Here is a 24,884-nt window from a genome sequence, read left to right as displayed (position 1 = left end):
TTCATGATTGCTTTGCTGCTTGCATTTCATTGCATCTGTACATGTTTAAATAAACTAAGCATCTTCATCATGCTTATGGCATAAGTCTCTTCATCTTGATCCCAAACCGTCACTTATCCGTAGTACTTCTTTGTTCTTCATAAATGGTCTGCCTCTCTGGTCTGGTTTTCTTCTATATGGGGTCGATTCGGTTTCGTATGACGTCACCATTCATCCTGGTCATTGAGTTTCTTTGTTTCATCAGGAATCACGTTCATATGGCCATCATATTTTCTTGAATGTAGGTATGGTTTCCTTAATGGGTACTTCACTTCCCATATTCTCTTAGGTAAAGGTATTCTTATGGGTACTGCACAGAGTCGTTGCTCTTCTTCTTGTTTTCTGATTGGCGTAGTATATGTCACATACTTTGGTTCATACTTCTCAGGTAATGTAGGCGGGGTAGGTGGAGTGGGGGTAATTGGCTCCTCCTCTACAGTGGGATAGTATGGAGAAATCCTTTGCAGTATCTGATGTGGCTCAAGGAGCCACAAAACCTGTTAAGACACTCACCCATTTTTTCTATGTTTTAAGGGTGATTGCACAGTGCCCAGTGGCACACATGGGAACTGCAGCTGCATGCTTTGCATCACAAATCTGGCTGGTAGTAGAGCTGCTCTTCTTGACAATCTTTGGACCTGTGGACAGTATGCATATAGGCAGTTGCCTCCAGCCTGGCGAGGTATGTGCAGTCTCTCTACCCTTCATGTGTCCGTTCTCATAAACACAGAGGAATACCTGACCCAATCAAAGCCTGAAGTTGCATCTGTGCCCCCTTTGTCCCCTGTGCCCCTTGCGTCCCCTTCATCATTTTATATGGACAAATCAAAGACTATGCTTGATGGTGAAAATTTGCGAACAATTGCAACATAGGAGAAAATCTAACTACTTTTCAGCAGGATCATCACAGGCTGTAGCCAACATTCCCAATCAATACAGTCTGTTTAGCCACACAGAGTCTTTCTTCACCTCGCTCCTGGCACCTGGCGCCCAAGCAGTGGCCAATGCCAAATGGATCTAGGTGACTAGGTATGAACCGTTACTCTTTGTGAACACTTCTGAGTCAGTGTTCAGTGCCATTAGGGAAGAATCGAGGGCACGCAGGCTTATGATTTTGCAAAACCCGTACATACTCTACCTGCTCACTGCAATGGAGGACAGAGTGTGCTGAATTATATGGGGTACCTGCTGCACTTGTATGCCTCCCAATGCCAGAAAATGGTACCCTCATGCAAACTATTGCTGCCTGGCATAAGCTGAAAGTGATCATGAGACTGAGACTGGGATCACCAGTGATTCATAGATGAACTCCTTGCTCTCTTGGGTATTATCTTGGTTGAGCCTCGCTTTGAAGATTGTGTTACTTATTTCTTTCTTTTTTCTCATTCTTTACTTTTCCAGTGAAATGCTCTTACAATGTTGCTCTGCCCAGGTGCCAACAACAGATGCCATGATGACTGTATCCCTGTCCAAGCCTAGGATCACCACCACTGCATCCCATATGAGTACTCAGACTAAAATAGTGTTGTGTCCTCCACCAAATTGGCATGCTTCTGTGTAGCAGTGGGTAGATTGCAGAAATGGTGGGGGAACGAGTTGGGATTGTTCGGTGGAGGATTATGCTCATATTGAGACTGGTGTAAGGGATGGTTATAGGGTTGTTTCCCAAGAAGATGATTGTGATGTGTTAAAGTATTAACTGAATGTTTGGGTGGTCAGGAAAGGTCCCCATGATTACAAAGGGTTCATGTTGTGCATGCCGTATTAATACCTGGGGGTGGTGGCAAACTGGGAACGATGTTGCAATTTCATATGTATCTAAGTGTAGTTAATTATTAGTGGGATATTTTACTTTAGTGTTACTTCAGAAAGTGGTGAGAGCACTAGCAACTAGTGGTTACTGCGCCTTACTCCTTATGAAATACCGGGTTTGGTTGTACATGCAGCCGGTTGTAGGTACCATAGAGACTGTGCTCTGGTCCCCCAAGTCTAGATTAGGTAGGTTTGTGTTGGATTCCTACACAAATGGCGCTTGTACACATTCTTATAAGAGCTTGTTTTGTTCACTGTTCGTCATAAAGGGTATAGTCCACGCGTTTAAGTTTTATACCATTATGGATTTTATTCATCACCACAGGTGCCGACATGTGTTTCGACCATCTGAAGGTCTTTATCAAGGCTACAACCATTGTTAGGAGATTTGTTAGGATATTATGCATAATAGCAAACCATCATCGTGAAGGATGCAAGGTGACAAGTGATTGAGTGCAAAAGGTGAGACCGTTATAATTGAATACAATGGGTCTCATTGGGAGTGTTGCAGTAAGGCATCAACGGCGCCGGTAGTGCTACCGGCACCGTTGTTACCTGGCCTCAACATTCCGAGTTTGCTCGCGGGTGCCGCTCTGGACGCCTGGTCACCTACAGTGGCTCAAATGGGAATGGGGACATTCCGGGTCCAGGTCCAGTGAATGGGAATTACCGGCCCCTCCAAGGTCCGAATGGCCCGGTAAGTCCCCTTTTGCGGGACCCGGACCCGAGTTTGGGGATAGCCATGCCCTTATTAAGGGCATGGCTACCTCCAAACTCGTAATGTGGCCCAATATGTTGAAAGGCCTGGCAACACTTTTGGGCAGTTGTATGTACCCCATTGACTGCAAGGTTGAATGGATGTAAACTAGATTGTTTATAGTCATCATTTAAACACTTTTTTAATAATTAGAGTGTAAATTAAATCATAAGTGTAAAACTTATCTTCATTAGCATGATTATGCACACAGCACAGGAACTCTGAAAAATACAATTGTGCAATACTGGTTTGCTTTCACTGGAAAAAAAGTGCATAATTTGTTACAAAATATTAATTCTCAATTGCAACTTAGTTTTCCATCTTATTCATTTTACAATATGAAAATGCTAGGAAAATAACTATGCACAGTGCTTCTGTTTTCTCCAAACACAGCAGAAGCTGAATGGAAATAAACCATTCATTTTCTCACAGTGTGCAGTTTCTTTTTTTTGAAAGGCTTCAGAGAAATACATTCTGTTTCAGAGGCTTTTATCCATCACTTGCAATTACATACATGTAGATACAAATCAAAAGAGGACTTCTGGATTCTGTCAAGTATCCTGACCTTTGCACTGCCCTCTGCTCTACACTTGTGTGTAAATGTACACAGTAAAATAATAAAGCTGTCGTATTTATGATTTTCATACGTAAAAATGGCTAGTACGCACCTTATTTGGAAGCCTGCCTACTACGGACGAATCCTGAGAAGAGGTGTGTTCTACATGTGATCTGAAGATGACAATTAAGATAAAACTGGCCAAATGAAAATGTAGGAATTGGGAAAAGATGGGGTTTCTTTGAAGAGGTTTTTGTACAATCATATGTGGGGTGGATTGTAATAAAGTATCTGGGAGAGTTTTAACTCTTGCAAAAATGTATATAAGATGTGAACTGATGTAGTTTGTTGAGACTTGGTTAAGTATGGTCCTGCAACACCATCTAACTGCCCCCCGGGATAATGGTACAATAAACCTGCTTTATCTACAACCATATACTCACTTCTTAAGTAGTGGGCCTGTTTGGGTTAAGGTGATTAAAGGCCCTCTGCACAAAGGCAATGGTGCAAACACACAGCCAATAAAGGCAATGGGCCTCATTACAAGTTTGGCGGTAGCCTTGCCGGTAAGACCGGCAGGCTGCCGCCAAACGTGTGAATTTTTCCGGTCCCTGGTAATGGGGAAACACAGGGCCATTACAACCCTGGCGGACCCTGTATTTCCCCATTGCCAGGGGACGGAAACGTTTACTCCCCATTCCCATTGAGTCCCATAGGGACTCCCCATTCCCATTGGCTCAATGGGAATGCGGAGGTCGGATGCACCGGCACCATTCAGAATGGTGCCGGTGCATCCGACATGCTCCGCTCGTGGGTGCTGTTCCGCCCGCCAGGTCCGACCTGGCGGGTGAAAAGCCACACGCGAGCAGAACTCGTAGTTTGCCAGTCCGGTAACTATGGTACTACCATAGTTACCAGACCGGCAAACTTGTAATGAGGCCCAATGCCTTTAAATGAGCCCCTAATTACAAAGGTTGTGCATCACTAAGACACCTCTTGTCACATGAATAGTCCGTTAGGAAAAACCTGCGCATGCAACCACACACAAATTGCACAAGCATGGGAATTTGCAAAGAATCCCATATGTGGCAGGTTCAGTTTGTGCCTTACATAATTTGCATGAGCCAAAAGATCAGATTCCCAAAAATGTGCAAATCAACAGGCGGTTCAACCTTAAATGGAAAGGCAAAAAGTGAGAACCTTTTTCGTCACATTTTTACCTGAAATTGTTGTTAAACTGTAGAAGAAGAGAGCATCATTTGGTAATACATGTTTAAAAGGTGCCACTTGTTCCTGCAGATTTACCCACATGCCTGCATCCCAATCTGATGTATGCCAGTTTGAAACAGCGACACGTCTCTTTTGCCAGCTGCAAATATTAATATGATTACCAAGTAGAGTCTGAGACAGATGTCCCCATAGAGAAAATGGTAAGAACGGGGGACAGAGAAAAGTGATTAGCAAATATGTACACAAGTATCACCAAATAATCCAGAAATTAAAACATAGGTCCTCATTACATGTTTGGCACCTCCATTTTTCAGTTACCACTGGCGGAATTACTGAGTGGTAATTCTGCCATTTTTGGAGGTAAAGTGGAGGATCTACCCTCCACTTTACCTCCAAAAATCGGTGGAATTACCACTTGGTAATTCCGCCAGTGGCAATTCCACAACAAAATCTGAATGGAGTGCCTACCACTACTTCTAATCCCGTGGTAAACCCACAGGACCAAGTGGTGGTAACAGTAATTCCATTTGGCTGTATTCTGGTCGATTTGCTGCTGCAATACCACCCAACTCGTAATGAGGACATTAGTCTGGACAAACGATGATGTTGAAACTTTGAGTCACCAAAATGTTTTGGTGATTCAACCTAATCAAATTCACTGAGGAGGGTCACCGACACAAGCTGTTCAATAAACAATTTTGTATAGTGGAGGTCTGGAGGCTGTTGAAATCAAAACATGTGCTTAGATATACTGCACATGCGCCCCCTACATGTCGCAGGGTTGTGTTGTGTCTTTTATAAAGACTGCCTCCCATCCAACCTGAAGAAAACTTGGAATTGGTTTTAATATCCAGCATGGGCTGGGCTTAAACAAGAAGAATATATCAAACTCTGTTCTGACGGTCAGGATTCCATTTTTTATCCAAACTTCCAACATTCTTGACAAATAGTGAATATACTTTGGGCCTGATTCACAGAATCGTTTTATAATGGTTCAATCCCATTGAAAAACAATCTGTGAATCATGCCCTGTGTCTAGCACAGGTCATCAGGAGAGTGCATGCTCCTTCGGGAACGTCAATCACGCCACACGATGGGTGTGTCTGTGAATATTTTAGGGTGACCTGACTGTTAGCGGTGGCGGATCTGCAAATCATCACTTTCATGGGAGTTTGCACAACTCTGCACGAAACAGTTTACATGAAATCTCGAATTGTTGTATATACTCAGCTAGAATACTATAGCAGTACTAGTCTGACTTGTTGTGCCATTAAAATAAAGTACTTTAAATTGTACTGAAGTGAGAAGTAGAGGGGAAGAAAGCATGTGTGTGTGTGTGGGTGTGTGTGCTTCCCTCAATGAGTTTGAGGTTTATTGCACACGAGTCTTCACGGTGGAAGGAATGTCAATGAAAACATAAAAACAGAACCGATTATTTAAGTTTAACTGTGAACAAAACATCAAGCAAATGTTATGTTTCCGCTCTTTCCATGTCCTGTGAGTGTAAATATGGAGAACTACATGTTGTTCATTAGAAACTATGTAAACAAGTACATTCATGAGAATTATGAGAACATTCCTTAGAGGGTGTAAGACTTTCGACGTAAAATTCCAATTTGCAAAGCAAAAAGAGATGAATAGTCCAGACCCAGAGCCAAGTGCACAATTTTATATTATAGGAAAAACGTTTGGTGATGTTGAAATGAGTTTCATATACTCAGCATATCATAACGCATTCAATATTAAAATCTTCAGACAAGAAAAGGTGACTATTAGAAATATTCTCTCTCTCTCTTTCTCTCTCTCCTTTTCTCTCTATTTCTCTCAATTTCATTATTATATTTGCCTCTGCTTTGTCTGTATCTCTCTCACCCATTTCTTGTGAATTGCTCTCTCTCTCCTTTTCTCTCTCTCTCACTGCAGGTTTTCCTCTCGCACCCTTCGTTATGAAACAACACATGCTTTTGCTGCCACAGTTTCAAAGGTCAGTCACTGAAACTCTACTATGAACTACTGTAACCTGAGTTTCCAAAGGCTCATGAAAATGCTGGCTGTATGGCGGGTTTAAACATACACAAACCAGGCGACCCATGTCCGTTAAAAATGTATGTTAATACAAGCAATGCTCCCTTGCCAAAATCAAAAGAAGCATGTAATGGTGGGTGTGCATCCAATCTGGACAGCTTACCTGGAACTACTCCACAGTACTTTGTGTGTGAAGTGTGCTTGTCTGCGAGTTTGTCATCCATGGATCGCTTTCGCCTGTACACTCGGTGGGCATGCCCTGTTACAGCCAATGTTTGATTAAAGGGCTCAATAAATATGAAGTCTTCGTTTATCTTTATAAACCCCATCTGTAAATAACAAAATGAATGACGCATAAGGTACGCATTATGAAAGACAGCAAACCAAACGTTTTACAGAGCAATTGAAAGAGACATATCAAGACTGTTGGGGCATATTTTTATTTCAAAATATTTGATTGCTTTCTTTCACAGAATTTGGGCATCTATAGCCGTTTCTCTTTTATTCATTTTGCTTCACCAGCGTTCTACATTTCTGTCAATCCAGAATATTCAAAATATAGTATTGCTGTGAAAGAAGGAGGACTGGAATGAGAAGAAGAAGAAGAAGAAGAAGAAGAAGAAGAAGAAGAAGAAGAAGAAGAAGAAGAAGAAGAAGAAGAAGAAGAAGAAGAAGAAGAAGAAGAAGAAGAATTAAATTGTACATTGTAATGTATTCACAAGAAGTGCATGTTAGTCCTTGTTTCGTTCAAAAAGGAACATCTGTTCCAGTTTTACACAACAGTCTAAAACGTGGATCTATTTTATCGTGAAAGCATGCAAAGGAAAATGTGGGTCATTTTCCAAGTCCTACTATTGTGTTTACCGTTTGGTGGGCAGAGTTTGGAGCTGAGCCTTCTTTACCCCAAGCAGTACTGCCTGCACTACTGCAGCGTGTCATGAGAATCAGTCTGTGTTCAGCAACTGCTAAAAACAAACTGGATCCATAGTAATTCATTTTAAAGGCCCGCCCCCACTTAATTGTGGGAGGTAGTTAGACTTTTTGAAACACGTTTTGGAAAAGTAAGATGTAACTTTGTCTATGTTTTCCACTTTACTGTACCTCTATGTTTTCCCCCATGCAATTTATTTCGTGAATTAATATGATCCCCAGTGTGCCTTAGCCTAAATAAAATATTTATCCCTTTAAAAAAATCCCCGTTATTGTTTATGTATGTATTAATTTATTTTTAAATGAATCATCTGCACTATGAAGTTTTTTCCTTTCTTTTGGGGAAACCAATGAATATGAAATATATATACCTTTATTAATATTACGATTTCCTTTTCTGTTTATAATTATTTATTAATGGTTTTGCAATACAAAACATAGATGTACTAGAATACTCAATCGTGCAATATTAATATCGTAAGAATTTCATTTATTAAAAAATGGAAGACATTATTAATTTCATCACAGAAGTAAATGCATTATTTCCCGTAAAGTATGAACATATTGTAGACTAACAGACCGAGGGAGGGGGTCATTATTGCAGGATAATAACATGCATCAAGTTCACCTCGGGCCGTACGTTGGGAAAGGGTCATCAACCCAAGTGATAATGACCCCTCACCAGGTCTATAAGGCTATTAGCACACAATGGTAATAGCAATAGGTCTTTTGGAATTTTTGTAGTGAAGGTAAAATTGTTATGTTAATAGTATGTAAAGTAAAGAGACAAACAGTAAATTAAATGTTTTTTTATTTGTAGTATTTAAATAAGATTGTCTTCATATGTTAAGCATTTAAATTGCAAACGTGGTTATAATGGAGCAGGTTTAACATGAGCATTCATTAGGTGTCAAGTAAAAGTAAACAATTTATCTATAAAAAAAGTGAAAGCATTTTCCAATGTTTTAGATTCGTCTTTGTTTTGGTGACTAGGATAACGCAGCAAACAAAAGCTCCTCTCAGGGAGGGAATTATTTGTTGAAAACAAATGCAGTCCATACCAGTAGGTAATGACTGCACTCTGAACATTCAGATTGGCTGAGAAGAGGTCAATGACGCTCTCCATGAGCTAATATCAATTGTATGTCAGCAAATGGCCAATTATTCTGTATTGAAGACCTCAAAACAGTATACACAACAAGACGAGAGAAGGAAATTGAAAATTTATTAAGAAAGCCAGCATGATCAACACCAAGGTTGCACACATCCTTGCACCTAACCAAATTATGTTCGAGAGTACATGGAAGAAAAACTGCTCAGCTTTCGATCTACCACCCAGACCTCTATTGATGTTGTGAGATAGCCTGGGCACCACATATTTATTAATTGGTGACTTATAAATCGCCCACTATGAGTCAATGCCAATTTGTTGTGCCACAAGTAGAAAGGGGCAAAGAGTGGAAAATGAATCTTGAATGTCCTCTAACATTCAGACCAGATAGGACAAAGGGGGAAGTGCCAGGCCACAAGTGCAAAGGAGCTCTGATACAGATAGAGTAATTCATGGTACACTTCAGCATGTGTGCCCTACAGTTGGAATAGATCTCTGATTAGCAAAGTCTGCAGGTGCTTTCTGGAGCAAGGATGCCATTCTTCTTCTCTGAATCAGTTGATACAGAGTTCCAAGCAGAGTTCCAAACATGGGCCTTGGAAATGGCAAGGGTCCTGAACCATGGACCATACCCTTTCTGGAGTTAAAGTGCTACTCTTATGTGCACACAAATTATCATACGTTGTGCAAGGGAGACTGGTTGTGTGCACCCATTTGTCAAAGAAAGTGCAGTGAAAGACGCATCTAAAGGTGTATTTGCCCACCAGAGAGCCCAGCAAGAACTCCTGCTCTCAGTTTCCCATGGAATGCCACCATTTAGGTGCACTGATCTCAGACTAAGTGATTGGGGGCATGGAGCCAATCATCTCATGGTGACTTTGCCCTACCACATAATTTAGTAGCTCCATATGGGTATCCAGCCCATGGGCATCTTCAGTTAAAGGTGTTGACATAAAGGGCAATCTCCCAGCCTTCTACTGTCAGACTCTTGCCTAGTGCCTTTGCTTTTCTGCATTCTGCTAGTTGTTTGTAAGTACCCATGATTGCTTCTTCTCAATCTCATCCTTACCATGCAATTCTCATGCTATCTCTTCCTTTTCCTTCTACTTCTCCTTCTCCCTGCACACTCCTCCACTCAGAACCATCTCAGCTCTCTTCCCATCCCTATAATCTCTTCTCCTCGATGCCACCCCTCTTCTCACTACATTTCCCTCTCTATTCAGAAAACCTACTGAAACCTCAGCTTTCATTACTCTTACTCTTTAGCATATACCCACAGTGCCTCTTTTTTTCTCAGATTTAATGTTGCTATGCTTCTACATCTCACATTATTTCTATTGATCTTTGGAAGGTGCAGTCAATTTATAATAAAACCTCCTTTACCTCTTTCTTTCTCATTCTCCTTCTTCTGACCTCATTACTCTTACCACAACCTGGATAGCTCCTTCTGATTCTGTAACCCTTGCCACCCTTCCTGACCCTTCCTAAACCTTCACCCATTCTCCCCGCTTCACTGGCAAGGGTGGTACTGTAGGACTGTTTTCATCTTCCAAACATTCCATCTCTCCTACTCCCTTATCTCCTGCTATCTCGCCCTCTTTTGAAAACACTATCACCACAATCTCTGCCCCCTATGGCATGCATAGTATATCTCTCTATCAGCCACATGTTCTGGTATGTCAATTCTTCAGCCACCTTTCTACTAATTGATTCACTTCCTTCCGATCAGCACCTAATTGGCATTGGTGACTTTAACCTCCCCCCTCTCTCTCTGCTGTTCTATTCCCTAACTTTAAATCTCTTCTCCTTAACTAATCACTCTCCTCTATCCACTCTCTTCACAACCATATTCTCATCTCCTCTCAACTCTCCATCTCTAATATCTTCATTGCTCCTTCTCCCTTCGATCACTCTATAGTCTTTGCATCAATCACTACTCCTGCTTTATCCTCACTCTCTCCAACTAATACTACTGTTACTAATCACATGTTTCCCTTCTCCAAACTCCATCAATACCTCGTTGACCGTCACCACTCTCTCTACTATTATGCTGAGCTCACCTTTCCACCAAACAGAAATATTCCCACCAGGAATTACTTGTGCATATTTGATCCAAATACTCACTGAGGAAAATAAATCACAAAGGTTTGAATGGATTTGCTGCAGACTTGCTACGAGCAAGCCACCACCAATAGTAAATACCCCAAAATGAATGAGTTAAATCATTAAGAAAATAGAAAACATGTTGATGCATGACAGTAAATGAATTGGGCCATGGATCGATGGTAAATACCCAAAAAATGAATGAGTAAAACCATCAAAACAATGAAAAGGGGAAACATCTCTTCAATGTTATAAAGATTATAACTAGTATCCCTAAAGACAGATTTGCTGTCAAATATTATAGCTCCTTCTCTTTCCGATCACTCTGCTGTGTTTGCTTCAATGACCACTCCTGTTTTGTCCTCACTCTCTCCAACTAATACTACTGTTATTAAGACAAGTTTCCCTTCTCCAAAGACCCCAACACCTCTCTGACCTTCACCACGCTCTCTCCTCCGATGCCAAACTCACCTTTCCATCCACTGAAGAAGCCTTCACTAACTTAAACATTGATCTCTATGCTCCATTCTCCTCTTGCTACCCTCTTCCCACATTTACTCCTAAATCCTCCCCTCCGTGGCCCTGGATACCACCTTTTACCCACACCATACAAACAAAAATGTGGAAAAAGCTTTGCACTTGGAAAACTTCAAGCTACTCCTCAGATCTCTACCTCACTGATCTTCAAAATGACTCCTCAGCTCTTGATTGTACTCTACCAATTGTGACTTCTACATTTCTCACTGATTTATCGTGTACTAAAATCTAGCAAGGATTTGCTACTGAAATAAACTCTCATCGAGCCACTATTGAGGAACATCGAACAACAGTCCCACTTATCCATCTTGATGTGGCTAGAGTACCAATAGAATTGCCTGAACCAAATCACAGCACTCCTGAATTTCATCTCAATCAGCTGTCGGATGAAGATGTTTTAGACATTGTAAAGAACTTGAAGCCAACCCAACTGCACTGGTGATGTATGTCCATCAAGTATTATGCAGGATGCTACTGCTCATCTTGTCCCATATATTACCAACATTATTAATGCCTCTTTTGCCTCATCACTGGTGCACGCCACATTAAAGGAAGTATGGATAACACCTATTCTTAAAAAAGATTCCCTGGACCCTGGAATGGTATGGAACAACCGTCCCATTACCAATGTCACATTCTTATTAAAGAATTTGGACAGGGCAGCATATTTACAATTTCAGAACCATTTGGACAAAAACAACATATTAGGTGAATTGCAATCTGGCTTCCGTGCTAGGCACGGTTCTGAAACAGTGATGCTAGATCTTAGAAACAATCTGGTAATCATTGTAGACTCCGGTAAGGTGGCTCTGTTGATGCTTCTCGACCTGACAGCAGCTTTTGATCTCATTGACCCTATATTGCTGGTCGAGTGGTTGGGAGGTATTGCTAACTGCATCCAATCAGCAGTGCAATGGATGGAATTCTTCCTGGAGCCCAGGATAACACATGTTGCCACAGAGGGATTTCAGGCACCCCCTGAATGGTTGACCGGTGGTGTTCCACACGGAGCTTGTCTTTCCCCTTCCCTGTTCAATCACAATATATTCGGCCACTCTTTGACCTCCGGGATAGCGTTGGCATCAAATACACCAATTATGTCAATGATACCCAGGTGGTCCTTGAGGTCTCTGGGATCTATGAGAAGGACCTACAGCGCATCAATCAGGTCTACTCTTTGATTCAGGGATGAATGGATGCCAACTCCCTGGCCCTAAACACCAGCAAGACTGAACTCCTGCTAATGGGCTTGAGTCAACTCTTGGTCGAACTTGAGAGTAGATATAGTCAATTTATGGTAGTAGATAGCACAATGCTGGTGAGCCCCTGGGTTGTAACCTGAATATGATAAAACATGTTTTACAGATTAAAGCGGCATGTGCCTAAACGGCAAAGTTCTTACGGCAGATTAAACCATACCTATCCCCAAAGAACATATCTATGTTGGCTACGGCCCTTGTAAACTCACAATTAGACAACTCCAATAGACGCTTTGCAGGTACCTCAAAAAGCAACCTGATAATCCTACAGGTGGCCCAAAATGGTGCTGTTAAAACGGTTTGTGGCCTTCTGAAATAGGAGCTTCACGAGTCCTGTGGTAGCCGTGCCGGTAAAAACGGCATGGCTTCCGCCGGAGTCATTTTTTTTACGGCGCCCAGAAATGGGGTCTTACAGGGGCATTACGACCTCGCTGGTCCCAGTAATTGCCCATTGCCGGGCTCCGGAAAATATTAATCCCCATTTCAGTCCCATTGGAGTCAATGGGAATGGGGAGGACCGATGCACCGGCACCATTCCTGAATGGTGCCGGTGCATCGGTCAAGGTCTGCGAGAGGATGCCTTTTCGCCAGTCAGTTCAGACTTGGCGGGTGGAAAGGCACCCTCTCACAGAACTCGTAGTTTGCCGGTCCGGAAACAACAGTACCGGCAAGCTTACCGGCACTGTTGTTTCCAGAGCCGGCAACCTTATAATGACCCACACTGACTTATAAACGTCTGGCAAATGAGGTGCCCACCTATCTTCTGAAAAGGTTAAAGAAAGTCCCTGTCGTACAATCTCTCCGCTCTAATGCTTTTGACACCTTGTGTCTCCCCAGACACAAACTGAAGAGTTTTGGAGGAATTAGTTTCAACATCTGTGTCCTGTGTATTTGGAACTCTATTCCTCTGCACCTGAGAAATAACCCAAATATATCAGGCTTTAAATAAGCTATTAAAACACTGCTATTCAATTGCAATGACTAGACTAGCCCATATCCATCTTGCTATACTCAGGATTTTTCACACTGGGTCTATCACCTGGAATTCTTGTTGGTAATCTCTTGGCCTGGTCTCAGGTTTCCTTACTTGTGCGCACTGAGGCCTTCGGGCATGTTGCGCCCTATAAGAATTTCCTAATAATAATAATAATAATAATAATAATAATAATAATAATAATAATAATAATAATAATAATAATAATAATAATTTCACCTCAAATCTCCCAACTCAGGCACCTCCAAAAATCCCTCAACACAATTCTCTCACATCCTAAAACCTCCTCTATCTCCTCCAATCTTTATGCAAATGACCTTGCTCTCTACTTTGCTCCTAAAATGTCTACCATTCGTAGTACAGTTGGTACTTATGTTCTATCCCCTCCTCCTGCTCACTTTTCTCCACCAATACTAGCCTCCTTTCCCACTACTATATCTTCATTTGTGCTCATCAACCCTGATGAGATTCTTGCCTTACTCCTCAAGGCTAACCCTTTCTGTGCCTCAAAAGCTCCACTGTCCCTGCACACTGAGAATCACATAGCTCCCAGTGTTGCTCTATATCTTACTTACCTCTATAGTGCCTCCCTTGATAATGCTACTTTCCCCTATTCCTATCGGTCATCTTAAGTCATGTCTTTCCTTAAGAAATCTTGTCTCGATCCTAACTGTCCTGCCAACTACCGAGACAGCTCTCCTCAATGTCAGCAACTTCATGTCCTCCGCACATCATTCGAACCGTTCATCTATTCATATTCTTCTCTACCTCACTGCCGCCTTTGCTACTGTGGACCATTCTGACCTTGTTTATAGATTATCTCTCCTTGGCATTAGAGATACGGCTCCATGTTTGGTTTGCTTCAAACCTTGCTTTTAGACACTATCAGGTGTCCTGGAACAGCCTTACCTCCTCACTCACCCCCTTATGATTGGAGTTCCCAAGGGCCTCAAATTGGTCCACTTCTCTTCACTCTCTATACTTCAACCCTGATCACCTCATATGGCTTCTCCTATTAACTCTTTTCTGATGACACTCAGAACCTATACTTTCCTGCCTTATCTGATGAGCTCTAGTCAAACATTTAAAACTGTCTCTGTGCCATCAACTATTAGATGGCTCTCACTTGCTCATGCTCAACTCCACTAAAACTGAAGTTCTCTACTTACCAGCCAAACAGACTATCTCTTCTTCTTCCCCGTCTTCTCTTCTCTCCTGACTATCTACCTTACTCTGCTTCCACTCGTAACCATGGTGTCATCTTTGATCCATCTCACAAATGGGCCATTCTTCTCTCCTACTTCCATCTCTACATGTGGCAACCCACAGGGCTCTATTCTCTCCCCCTGGCTCTTTAACATCTACCTTGCTCTCCTTGCATGCTTCATCTCCGCCTTCTCCTCCAACCTCTAGTGTTACGCAGATGACACACAGCTCTTCTTCAGACTCCCTGCTGACCCTCTTGCACCCTCCATCATCCCTGACTGCCTTTCTGCCATCCAGTCCTGATGCGCCTCCAATGATCTCTGCCTCAATGCCTGTAAAACTGAGATCCTCCCCATTGGGACACCTGTTCTCTCTTTCTTCCCTTCCCTCTGGTGAGGGCTTTTCCTTGGGTTCTCCCCCTGCTCCTTCAACTGAAGACAGAAACCTTGGAGTCATCTTCGACTCCTCTCTCTCCTTCCTCTCTCACACTCAGGACATTGCCAAGAAGTTCAACTACCAGTTCTTCCTTCTCAAAGGAATTCTACCTTTTCTCACTTTCCCGCAAAGGGTCAATGGGACTCAAGTCCCAGTTCTCTCTAAACTTGACCACTGTAATACCCTTCTCCTGAATCTTCCTTCCTCCACTCTGCGACCCCTTCAGTTTATCCAGAATAGAGCAGCGAGACTTATCCCTGACCTTAAGCCCAGGGACAGCATCTCTGCTGTTTTAAAAAGTCTTCACTGGCTCCCGGTTTCTGCACGGACAAAATTCAAATCCCTCTGCATCATCCACAAGGCTGCCTGGGCCCGGGGACCACACTATCTTCAACTCGATCTCACTAAATAATCTCCCACTAGACCTCTTTGCTCCTCTGGCACCAACTCTGTGTGTGTAAAGCGTTTTGCTAAAAAGAGGGCAAGGGGTCGCTAACTTTCCTCTGCGGGCTCCCTCATTTGGAAAAGCCTCCCCTTCCCCTTGTGCCTTGAGCAGGACCTTCTAAAATTCCGGAAGCTCCTTAAGACTTTCCTCTTTTCCTCCTCCATCCCACCTTCACTCCTCTGCTAGTCCCACATTTGCTGAATCGGTGTGTCCTGGGCCCTTATGCATCTTCGGGGCATTGACCTCACTGATTACTCCCAGCTCCTGTCTATCCACAGCACTTTGCATCTGCACACCCTATGCCCTGGAGACTCACACTTACACTTTGCGCCGCTCTGGCCAAGTTGCACTCAACATTTCTAGCACTTCCTCCATAGCTCTCCCACGAGCTCGGACTCCCCAGCACCTACCCCCTCTTCTCTCTTCCTCTCTGCACTTGCACAATCTGAATACTCACAAGGCATAGTAGGTTTGTCCCTCTTCCTCTTCCCCTCAGTTCTTAATATTGTTTTGTAATGTTCCCTCCCTGCCTGCCCTGTGGGCGCTTTGAAACAGTATATTCTTATTATATAAGCGCCTGACAAGCAAACAATAAATAAACGTCTCACTCTTTATCTCCAAATCTGCTCGATATCTGAAAAATCTGTCTTTTCAATACTGGTAAACAGCTAATCTCCTCCTTGGTCCTTTCTAGATCTGGCTACTGTGCTAGCCTCCTCTATGGTCTTCCTAACTATGCTTTTTCACATTTGGACACAGTCCTCAACTTCGTGGTCTGCACACTTTTCAACCTTTTGCGCTTTACCTCTATCTCCTCTGCCCGTCACCAGATTGTCTGTCTATCTATGAAACAAAGAGTTAAGTATAAACTTCTTCTCATCATCTTCAAAACTATCAATGGACTTGCCACACCCTACCTATCTGGTCGACTCACTCCCTACTCACCCCTAGCTCAGTACAATCATCCTCGGCTCACCTAGCAGCCAGTATTCGAGCCCCCTGGGCTCCCTCTCATTTCTGCTCTCTCTGTCCTTACTCCCCTACTCTTGAATACTCCCCCTCTCTGTACTACTCCAACTCTACCATTATTTAAATCCAACCTTAAGCCCTCCTCCTTTCTAAAGAGCTTTTTTCCTAGCATTCTTCTTTACTCCATCACCATGCCTTCCTTCTCTCCCTATCCTCTTCGCAATCCTACAACACTTTTCCATCACACCTCCATCTTTAATGTATCACTTCCTCCCCCATCTGCTCCTATGTTATTTTGTCCTATGATCATCCCTGGTTTGTGTTTCCACCTTCCGCTGCAGCATCTGGTCTTCAAGTCACATTCTATCACCCCATTGTCAAGGCTCCATGTCCTCCAATCTGTTATTAATGTCAAATTGTGAATGCATTTCTGTGCCAAAAAAGTATTGCTTTCCTATGATTTCTATAAATACAAAAATAATTAATTAAATAAATAGATGCACGATAACAAAAAGATGGTGTGATGTCCAATGGTCCTACGTTGGTTACAGTTCATGACAGTCTTTCAAACTGTTCAGAGAAATATCCAAAGGCTGATGCTTCACCCTCATCAGGTAAAACTGGTCTGCTTACCAGAGGAAACAAATTGAAAAACGATTTTTAAGAGAAAGCAAATGGCACTACAATAGGACAAACTACATTTTGTTGCACTTTTAAAGAGGTAATGATCTGATATGCCTGGCAGATGATGCCTGAGGCTGGAGAGTGCTAGCTTCATCAAAGCACGCATGGCATACAACATGTTCTGACATCCAATACTCTGATGAAGTCAATACACATTGTGATGAATTAACAACCAAAATCTACATCAACAATAATGGCAATGTGCACCGTGGACAGGGTAGCCTCAAATCTGATCCTTCTCCAGCGTGGAAAAAGCACACAGAAAGAATGCGTTAAGTGTTCACAAACTGTAGCTCATGGTATGGATATAATACAATTCACCATGATATCCAAAGAGGGTTTATAGTCATATCAGGCCTGATACATAACCAGAACTCCATAACCATGAGGTAGCTGCCGCTGGGTGCTATATAAAACAATTGGAAGAATAGAGCCTTTCTGGGACTATCTGAGAAATGTACTGTGAACCATCCATTTAAGATTATTAGCAAATAGCAAATATGTGTAATCGTTCATGGTTTTGGTATACACCTCAGGCTGATTCAGTAAAATGTGGATTCTCAGTGGATTTTTCATAATCAACGCACGGTTTACCCATCATGCCTCCCAAATGTTGAACAACAGCTACGTCAGAAATGCATGTGAACAGTTTTGTCCCATTCTATACACTTAGACATAATTGTGGGGTTATCTAAAATACTCGACATAATGAATGACAGAATCTCAAAATTGTAATACCTTGGCTATAGGGTAAATGAGTTGATCCTTGTGCTGGTCGGATCATGTTTAAACAGAGTGGGATTTCTGGTAGGCATCCGCTGGACTAGGGGGTCTGACAACTGCACCACTCCACTTGCAAGTGAAGTGGCAGAAAATCAGATATAATGCCAACTTTGTTGTGGCTCCCAGTCTTTCCACATCTGACACTTTACGTCATTGTAGGCACTCGCTTGCCTCATGTATGTCCATGGCACTATGACTGCAGTAAAACTCCTAAACCATGATTTTGTCATCATGGGTGTTTTACAGGATACTGTTGTTGTCATGTGCTGCAATGGGGGCTGCCTTAAGTGATGGTAATTGTAGTGAGCATAGGGTATGGCAACAGTGTGTGTATCCAATTGCATCCAGATGCCATTATCTAGCTCTTGCTCTGGTGCCCCAATCTGGCTCCTAACCTTACCATGTGCTTATGCTCTTGACCCAGCCCACTGCACTAATGCTCACGAGCCCCTTGCAAGTAATTGCGCTTTTGGTGCTGACATCTTTGCACTCTCCCCTATTCACCTAGTTCACTATGAGGTACTGTTGTATCTCAATGTTGTCAGATAAATACTCCAGGCCAGGAAATTAGTTATGGTGATGCTTTGATTATTACTTTCTTCGAATAGCCCTTCCGATGGGTCAAGAGTTTGCTGTACCAGGGTTTGTACGAATTGTAGGTTCTGAATAGGCTTACAAGCTTATACCTGACAGTATTAGACACTGTCACCTTTATTCATTCTATTTTGCCATTTTGAGCTAATCTTTCGCTTCTTTTACTAAAATGTTGCTGTTGCTGATGTATGATTGACGTGTGGGTTGTGTTTGGGTAGGGATGTGTGTAACACACATTTTTACTGGATGCAGGGTTTTTTCTTTTTTAAGTGTTTAATTGGATATATGTATTTGGCCAGTGTACATAATTTTTTTCATTGATTGCATATACATTGTTTTTCTGATAAAATGCATATATTGCAGATTGCAGTTGATTGTTTCCATTGCACGCATGAGACCTTCTTTTTTGTGCTTGTGCTGAATGATCCCCATTCGTACTGGGCGTCTTTTTGATTAGATTGGGGTAACCTCTTGTTTGTGTTGTTGTCAAATAAATGCTCTGAACGCTGAACATTCACCCATCCAACTCTCAGATCTAGCTGTCAGGAAATGTCCCGGCATTAGGAATTAAGATATTTGCATGGCATTTCAGAAGTAGTGCCTTTGGTAACATTATTGTTTTGCGAATAGGCTCATGGCTTTGGCTAGGGGGTCACTGGGGACTGTCCTGTGTGGTCTGGAAATCGGGCTGCCCCCGTATTTTAGAGCCCAGACCCTTCTACTGTGGGCGTCACCATGCTTGTTGATGTTCTCTGCAGTCTCTTTAGCTTGAGAATTCCGGCCAGTTACTGACGAATTCCATAGGATGGCTTTGATCAGAGCAGCCCCTCTATCTCTTTTTGATGAGAGACTTTGACTGCAAGCCTCTCGACTAAAGACGGAAGCTCTACATATCATATTTATCAAATGTGAAACATATTTTTCTCTGCAGGCTCCCCCTTCTATATTTCCCTCCTCAAAATTGTAATAACCCTTTGTGAACTCTGAATAATTGCCAGTGGCTCCGGTATTCACAGGTTCTAATGTTAAATGCCAGTGGCATGCATGGTGTGAGGGGGGCACACAAATCTTTTTTGACTTCTTGACCACACATTATCTTCGTCATGAGTTATCTCTCTATGCAAGCATCATCATCCCTCTTAGCTACAAGAGATGACTCTTCATTGCAGCAGGTTACCCACCCTGAACTGTGCTGTACTACATGTTAATGAACACCAGCGCATGTCTACCAGTGGATGCCTACAATGAATCTAGGGCATGTCGTTTAGCACCTTCCTGTTAACACTGCTCACCATGTCTCAATAAGTGGCAGACACTGATCCACAATTCGGATAGGTAAGAAAGTATGAATGTGCACAGGCTGGTAGTGAATATAATGTGAGTGGGCGTCGTAGAACTGTGCCTGATATCAGAATCCTATTTCCACCGTGCTGTAATTGATGCATCTTCCTTTAGTCAGTAGACAGCACCCTTTAATGAAAGGAAAACGCACTTTGTCCCAGTGTTATGAAGAAGGGTCTAAAGGGGGGACTCCACTTGCCATCGATTCCTGGGCCTTGTCCTCTAAGTCAACCTCCAGAGCAGCAAACCTCGAATCTGAAAGCACGGGACCGAGGTGTGTGTGAGTGTGTGTGTGTCTGTGTTGGGTTGAATTTAGATTTGTTTTGCTGAAATATGGCATGTGTGTGCTCTGTGGGTGTGCCCTATGATCTTCTTGATTGTCTGACCTGCTTTGAAATGCTATGCTATGTTAGGTTTAATAGGATACACTGCATTATGTTGTGATAGGCCAGGCCATTTTTAAGCTGAAGGGACATATGGAAAAATGTTTGTCTTTTAGGACCTGTCTACTTTTCCCAAATCTAAATGCATGTTCCTTTTTACATTTAGGTGGTTTCCCTTCCTTCCCCACAACTCCACATCCTCACTGTTTGGACTTCTACTTTCTCCCTCCCTCAATGAATTGAAACATAATCCTGCTCCACCCTTGTGTTTTTCCTTTCTTTTAAATTCTACTTTCCAATTATGACCTTGTAACCACATTGTATTTTGTTTTTTTTTGTGGTCATTTTTCATGTTCATTTGTATGTATTTATTCACCCCTTACTTTTGTATTTGGGGGGCATGGTGTTGGTGTTGTTAAACTAGCTGGTTAGTCCATGTAATGACAGGTTATACAATGCTAAAATGCATTATGTCGATTCACGTTAATGTCAAACGTCAAGCACTTTGAAGAGACACAGAGGGTTGGCAAGTAGCACTGCCCAAAACATCTAAACACATACATAATCCACAAGAGGCTCACCCAGTTTATAAAAAGGGTTGTAATGCTCAAAGTATAACGGCAATTGGAACCTGGTAAGCAGACTCTTCACCCATGTTTGGACCTAGGATCTGCATACCGCCTTCTATTGACAGGTCATGGTAACAGCAGCCAGGAGAAGGATAGGCAAGCCTGGATTAGGCAGGCCAACTTCCAGAAGAGCCCAACTATCCCAGAGGAGTCCTGGGGCACACATCATCATAACCATCCCCGTAATGTACCTATCAGGCCTCAAGAACTTCCAGGAAGCCTGGTTCAAGGATTTGTACCCAGAGTATCCACGGTTAAAACCCCATCCTGATGCAAAAGCACCCATAATTCCTTGCAGCAAATCTGTCTGCAGAACCTGGCCATTGGTGGCTATCTGTGATCTCATGGAGTACATAGAACGGGTTTCCACTCCTGTTTTCTTGAGCATGGTTTCAAAATGCCTATGTTTAATGAAGCCCTAACACTGGAATAAAAGCATGCGCACTGCAGCCCCAAAGACATGATCCTGTTCTTCAACCTTTTAGCACAACAAGACAAGCCTAAATGCTCTTCGACTACTATGGTAAAGAATAAGCACAGTAAACATTGTGTAACATATCATGAATGAAACTGGAAGATTTGACCAAAATACTAATTGAGCACATTTGTATATCTGTCCTACAGTTACTGCCAACCAATGTTACTAAAGGGATTACAGGTGCAAAAGCTTTGTGCCCATTATCCCCTTTTAGAGTGCCCTCACTTCTGTTTCAGTCCTACTTCTTCCACTTTGATAGGATGTCTAAAGGTGCCTCCAGTGTGGGTCTCTGGGTATCCAGAGGTCAGATTACACAAAATGTGTGCTGGGGCAAGTGCATGTTTGTATGGTATTAGCACTAGGGCAAAGTGATCCTATTTTTAAAAATGATGGGACATATTAGAAAACCTCCGCACCGTGGCAAGTTCAGTTGGTCATGTTATAAGCACCAAGGCAGAAATTACCCTAGCGCAGAAAACATATATTTTCAAAGCATTTTTGCTCCAGGGCAAGCCAATCTGTATTAGCACTAAGTCTAACTTTGCCATGATGCAAAAATGGCCTCAAAATGTACCTTTTCTGCACAAGAACAATGTTTGACCTAGTGCTTACAAAATGCAAAACTGCAAATGTCACTGTGCAAAGGTTTTCTAATATGTCGAAGTGTTCCTAAAAATAGGGCAAACTTTGCCCTAGTGCTAGCACCATGCAAACTTGCACTTGCACCGGTGCACTGGTTCTGTAATCTGGCCCCTGGTGTTCATCTTGTCAGTTTGCAACCTGAACTATTCCTTCCCTGCTCCTGAGTCCTGCGCAGTATCCTTGCTATGGTATAAAGTGATGTACATGGAAACTGACACGTAACACATGCAGCTCGCTGCAGCACCCTTTGCAGGAAAGCTGAGCTGTGAAGCTACTGAACTTTCAGACAATATGTTCTTAGAATATCAAATCCCACCCCTTTCTGAGTTCCAAACTTACAACGTATCCTAACGCCAGAACAGCCCATCCTATCTTTTTTTTTAATCCAACTACATTCACTTTTCACACAGACTAGTCTAGAGCAGGACCCATCTGGCCGAAGGACATGTCAGCCCTGGATTACTATTTGTGGGTTTGCCCTGTTTAAGGTCCATGGCTAATCACATTTAACTTTATTCATTCTGTCTATCCCACTGCTCTGCCTTTTGTTATCAACAACATTTATCTTCTCAAACTTCTGATTTTGATATAACCCACATTCTGGAGTTGGCTTGTCAGTCCCAGAATGACTCTTTCGAAGCTTACTGTGGTTCCAGGAAATAACTTTGCAGTTATGTCACTCCTCTCTCTAGGTTAGCTCAGCGGAAACGTGCTCACCTTGGAAGCAAGACGACACAGAGCAACACAGGTTCGATCCACAGGTCAGTGCTTAGAAACCTATGGGTATTAAGCACGTTATAAATAACCCATCATATCATATCTTATACATCATCCATGCTTGTCTAAGCATGCTCTTGAGCCCCTCAAACTTTCAACACTAGCTGATCTCTAACCTATAATTTGTCCAGAATTGAATTGGAATCCTGATGCAAATATGAAGCCAATACACACCTTTCTGTGCCTTATAACTCTAGAAGATTACCCATATAGATAGTGGACTAAAATACTAATACCAAGGATTTCCGTTTGCCTGATTCCCACCAAGTGTGTGCAACCTCCTCTCTTGCTGTTGCGCTCCTTCCCAGAAGGCTGGGGAATGGCTTGCCCAGTGCGGGACACAATACACCATGGGAAAGGATCAGCGTTTTCAAAATACAATGGCAGTGATTTGGCATAGTAAGAAGCCATAGAAATATAATGTAACATAACATAATAAAATCACTAATGAATGTAAGCCACATGGTTAATTCATTTTTAGGTTAAACTGAAATCCTTCATAGTCCAGGATTAGCCGCTTAACAAAATGCAGTAGCTACCAAGAGTGCTGTTGAAAGCGTGTGTAGGTGGGAATGGAGGATAAAGCCCTCTAGATGAGCAGTGCACTATTCAGTGGTACTCCCCGAAATCAGGCAAATGCAGCCAATACCATTAAACAGGGGGGAACAGATAGGAAGTGAGCTGTCCATTGCTGCATTCGTATGTTGGGGTTTTGAGAGCAAGCACATCAGCAATACATGCCACATGCTCTAATATTTTGTAATCTGACCTAAAGAGGCGAAGCACCTTTTATTAGGTTGACACATTTCCAAAAATCTATTATCCCTGATCGTCTTTCAAAGAAACACATTGTTGCAGATGGTCAAAACATGTTTTCTTGGGCACATATCTAAGTTGTGCAACAAATGTGTAACAAATTCACAATACATAGATGCACATGTTTCTCAGAAGGATGCATCTCAGAGATGCGCTACTGCAAGAACAATACAAAGGTACAAGAAGGATACAAAGATGTGCAAAGTGGGCAGAATGCATGTACATCAAGCATACTCAGCACGCAAAAGGGGACTGGGCAGCAAAAGTGGGAAAACATACAGCAACAACCAGATTCACAAACTCTGAGCCAATGAATTGCACCAGAAAATGGCCTTCACCATTTAATCCAATCACATAGAGGAGCAAGCGGTCCAAAGAAATTAGCAAATGCTTTTCCCACCAAAGCAAGGGTCTTAGGACACGCCGCTGTGACATCTGATGAAGAGGGGAAGAAGGAGGATGCTATCCATGTTTGTATTGGCAGATGAAGAGGTCCTTCTGAAGTACTGTTTCCCACCACAGGTAATCCTGGACAGGCTTACACGGGCGCAGGAGTGTCTCTCGTCACCCACCATGCAAAGTTATGCCTTGCTAACCACTCGGGAGCCTAATGACTGCCCTGCCTTATTTTACAAACGGCCCATTTCACAGGACTAGTTGCACTACATCAGGTACCTCACATACCTCACAGTCGTAGACTCTTCACCGTGACCTGAAAGTGACACTTGCAACATATATCATGTATTGATGGTGTGTGATGCAAGGAACATCATCTTGAATGTCAATGCCAACTTCCTTGGATCAACGGACATCAGTTTGATTTACCACACAATGCCAACGGGCAACAATTTGAGGCAGGACATTATAGGGAGACGTGGTTGCTTTTTAAGCCCTCTAGCACAACCTTCTACATGCATCTACATGAACATATGTCATCGCACATCACATGATGCACCCATCATCCACAGGCGACAGGAGTTATCCCTTGAAGAGCTACTTACTCACCTTCTACAGGACGCAGCGGCTAGAGGACCTCATTGTTATAACACAGCACACATACGCACTAGGAATGCCAGAGAGCGTATATTTGGGATACTTAAATGAAGCCTAGACGACTCGGGGGACGGTGCTAATATACAACGCTCGGCCTGCCTGCAGCGCTATAGTTGCCTGTGAATTGTTATATTATATTGCTTACAGATATGGGTGGTAAATTGAGATCTGCCACAATTGTGTGCGGCCACAGCCCCCTGAACCCAAATGATGTAGTAGATGGACAGAGGGATGTGGCAGAAGGCTTATGCGCTAATGGGATGACCTGGTTGCAGGATATTTCAACTGAGCAGGCG

The 24,884-nt window shown here is 42.6% G+C and overlaps 1 protein-coding gene across 1 annotated transcript in view; it reads right to left on the bottom strand.

Moving 5' to 3' along the window:
• Positions 1–24,884, bottom strand: part of ADAMTS19 (ADAM metallopeptidase with thrombospondin type 1 motif 19) — a 2,156,963-nt gene that overhangs the window by 1,917,761 nt on the left and 214,318 nt on the right. The window contains exon 3 of the mRNA XM_069625625.1: positions 6,583–6,748. Coding sequence (XP_069481726.1) covers positions 6,583–6,748 — 166 coding nt within the window. The remainder of the gene's footprint in view (positions 1–6,582; positions 6,749–24,884) is intronic.

Source organism: Ambystoma mexicanum, chromosome 6p (genome assembly GCF_040938575.1).
Source record: "Ambystoma mexicanum isolate Mex_15411 chromosome 6p, UKY_AmexF1_1, whole genome shotgun sequence".
NCBI lineage: Eukaryota > Metazoa > Chordata > Amphibia > Caudata > Ambystomatidae > Ambystoma > Ambystoma mexicanum.
The sequence above is the reverse complement of the archived record's forward strand: the minus strand, read 5'-3'. Positions and strand labels throughout refer to the sequence as shown.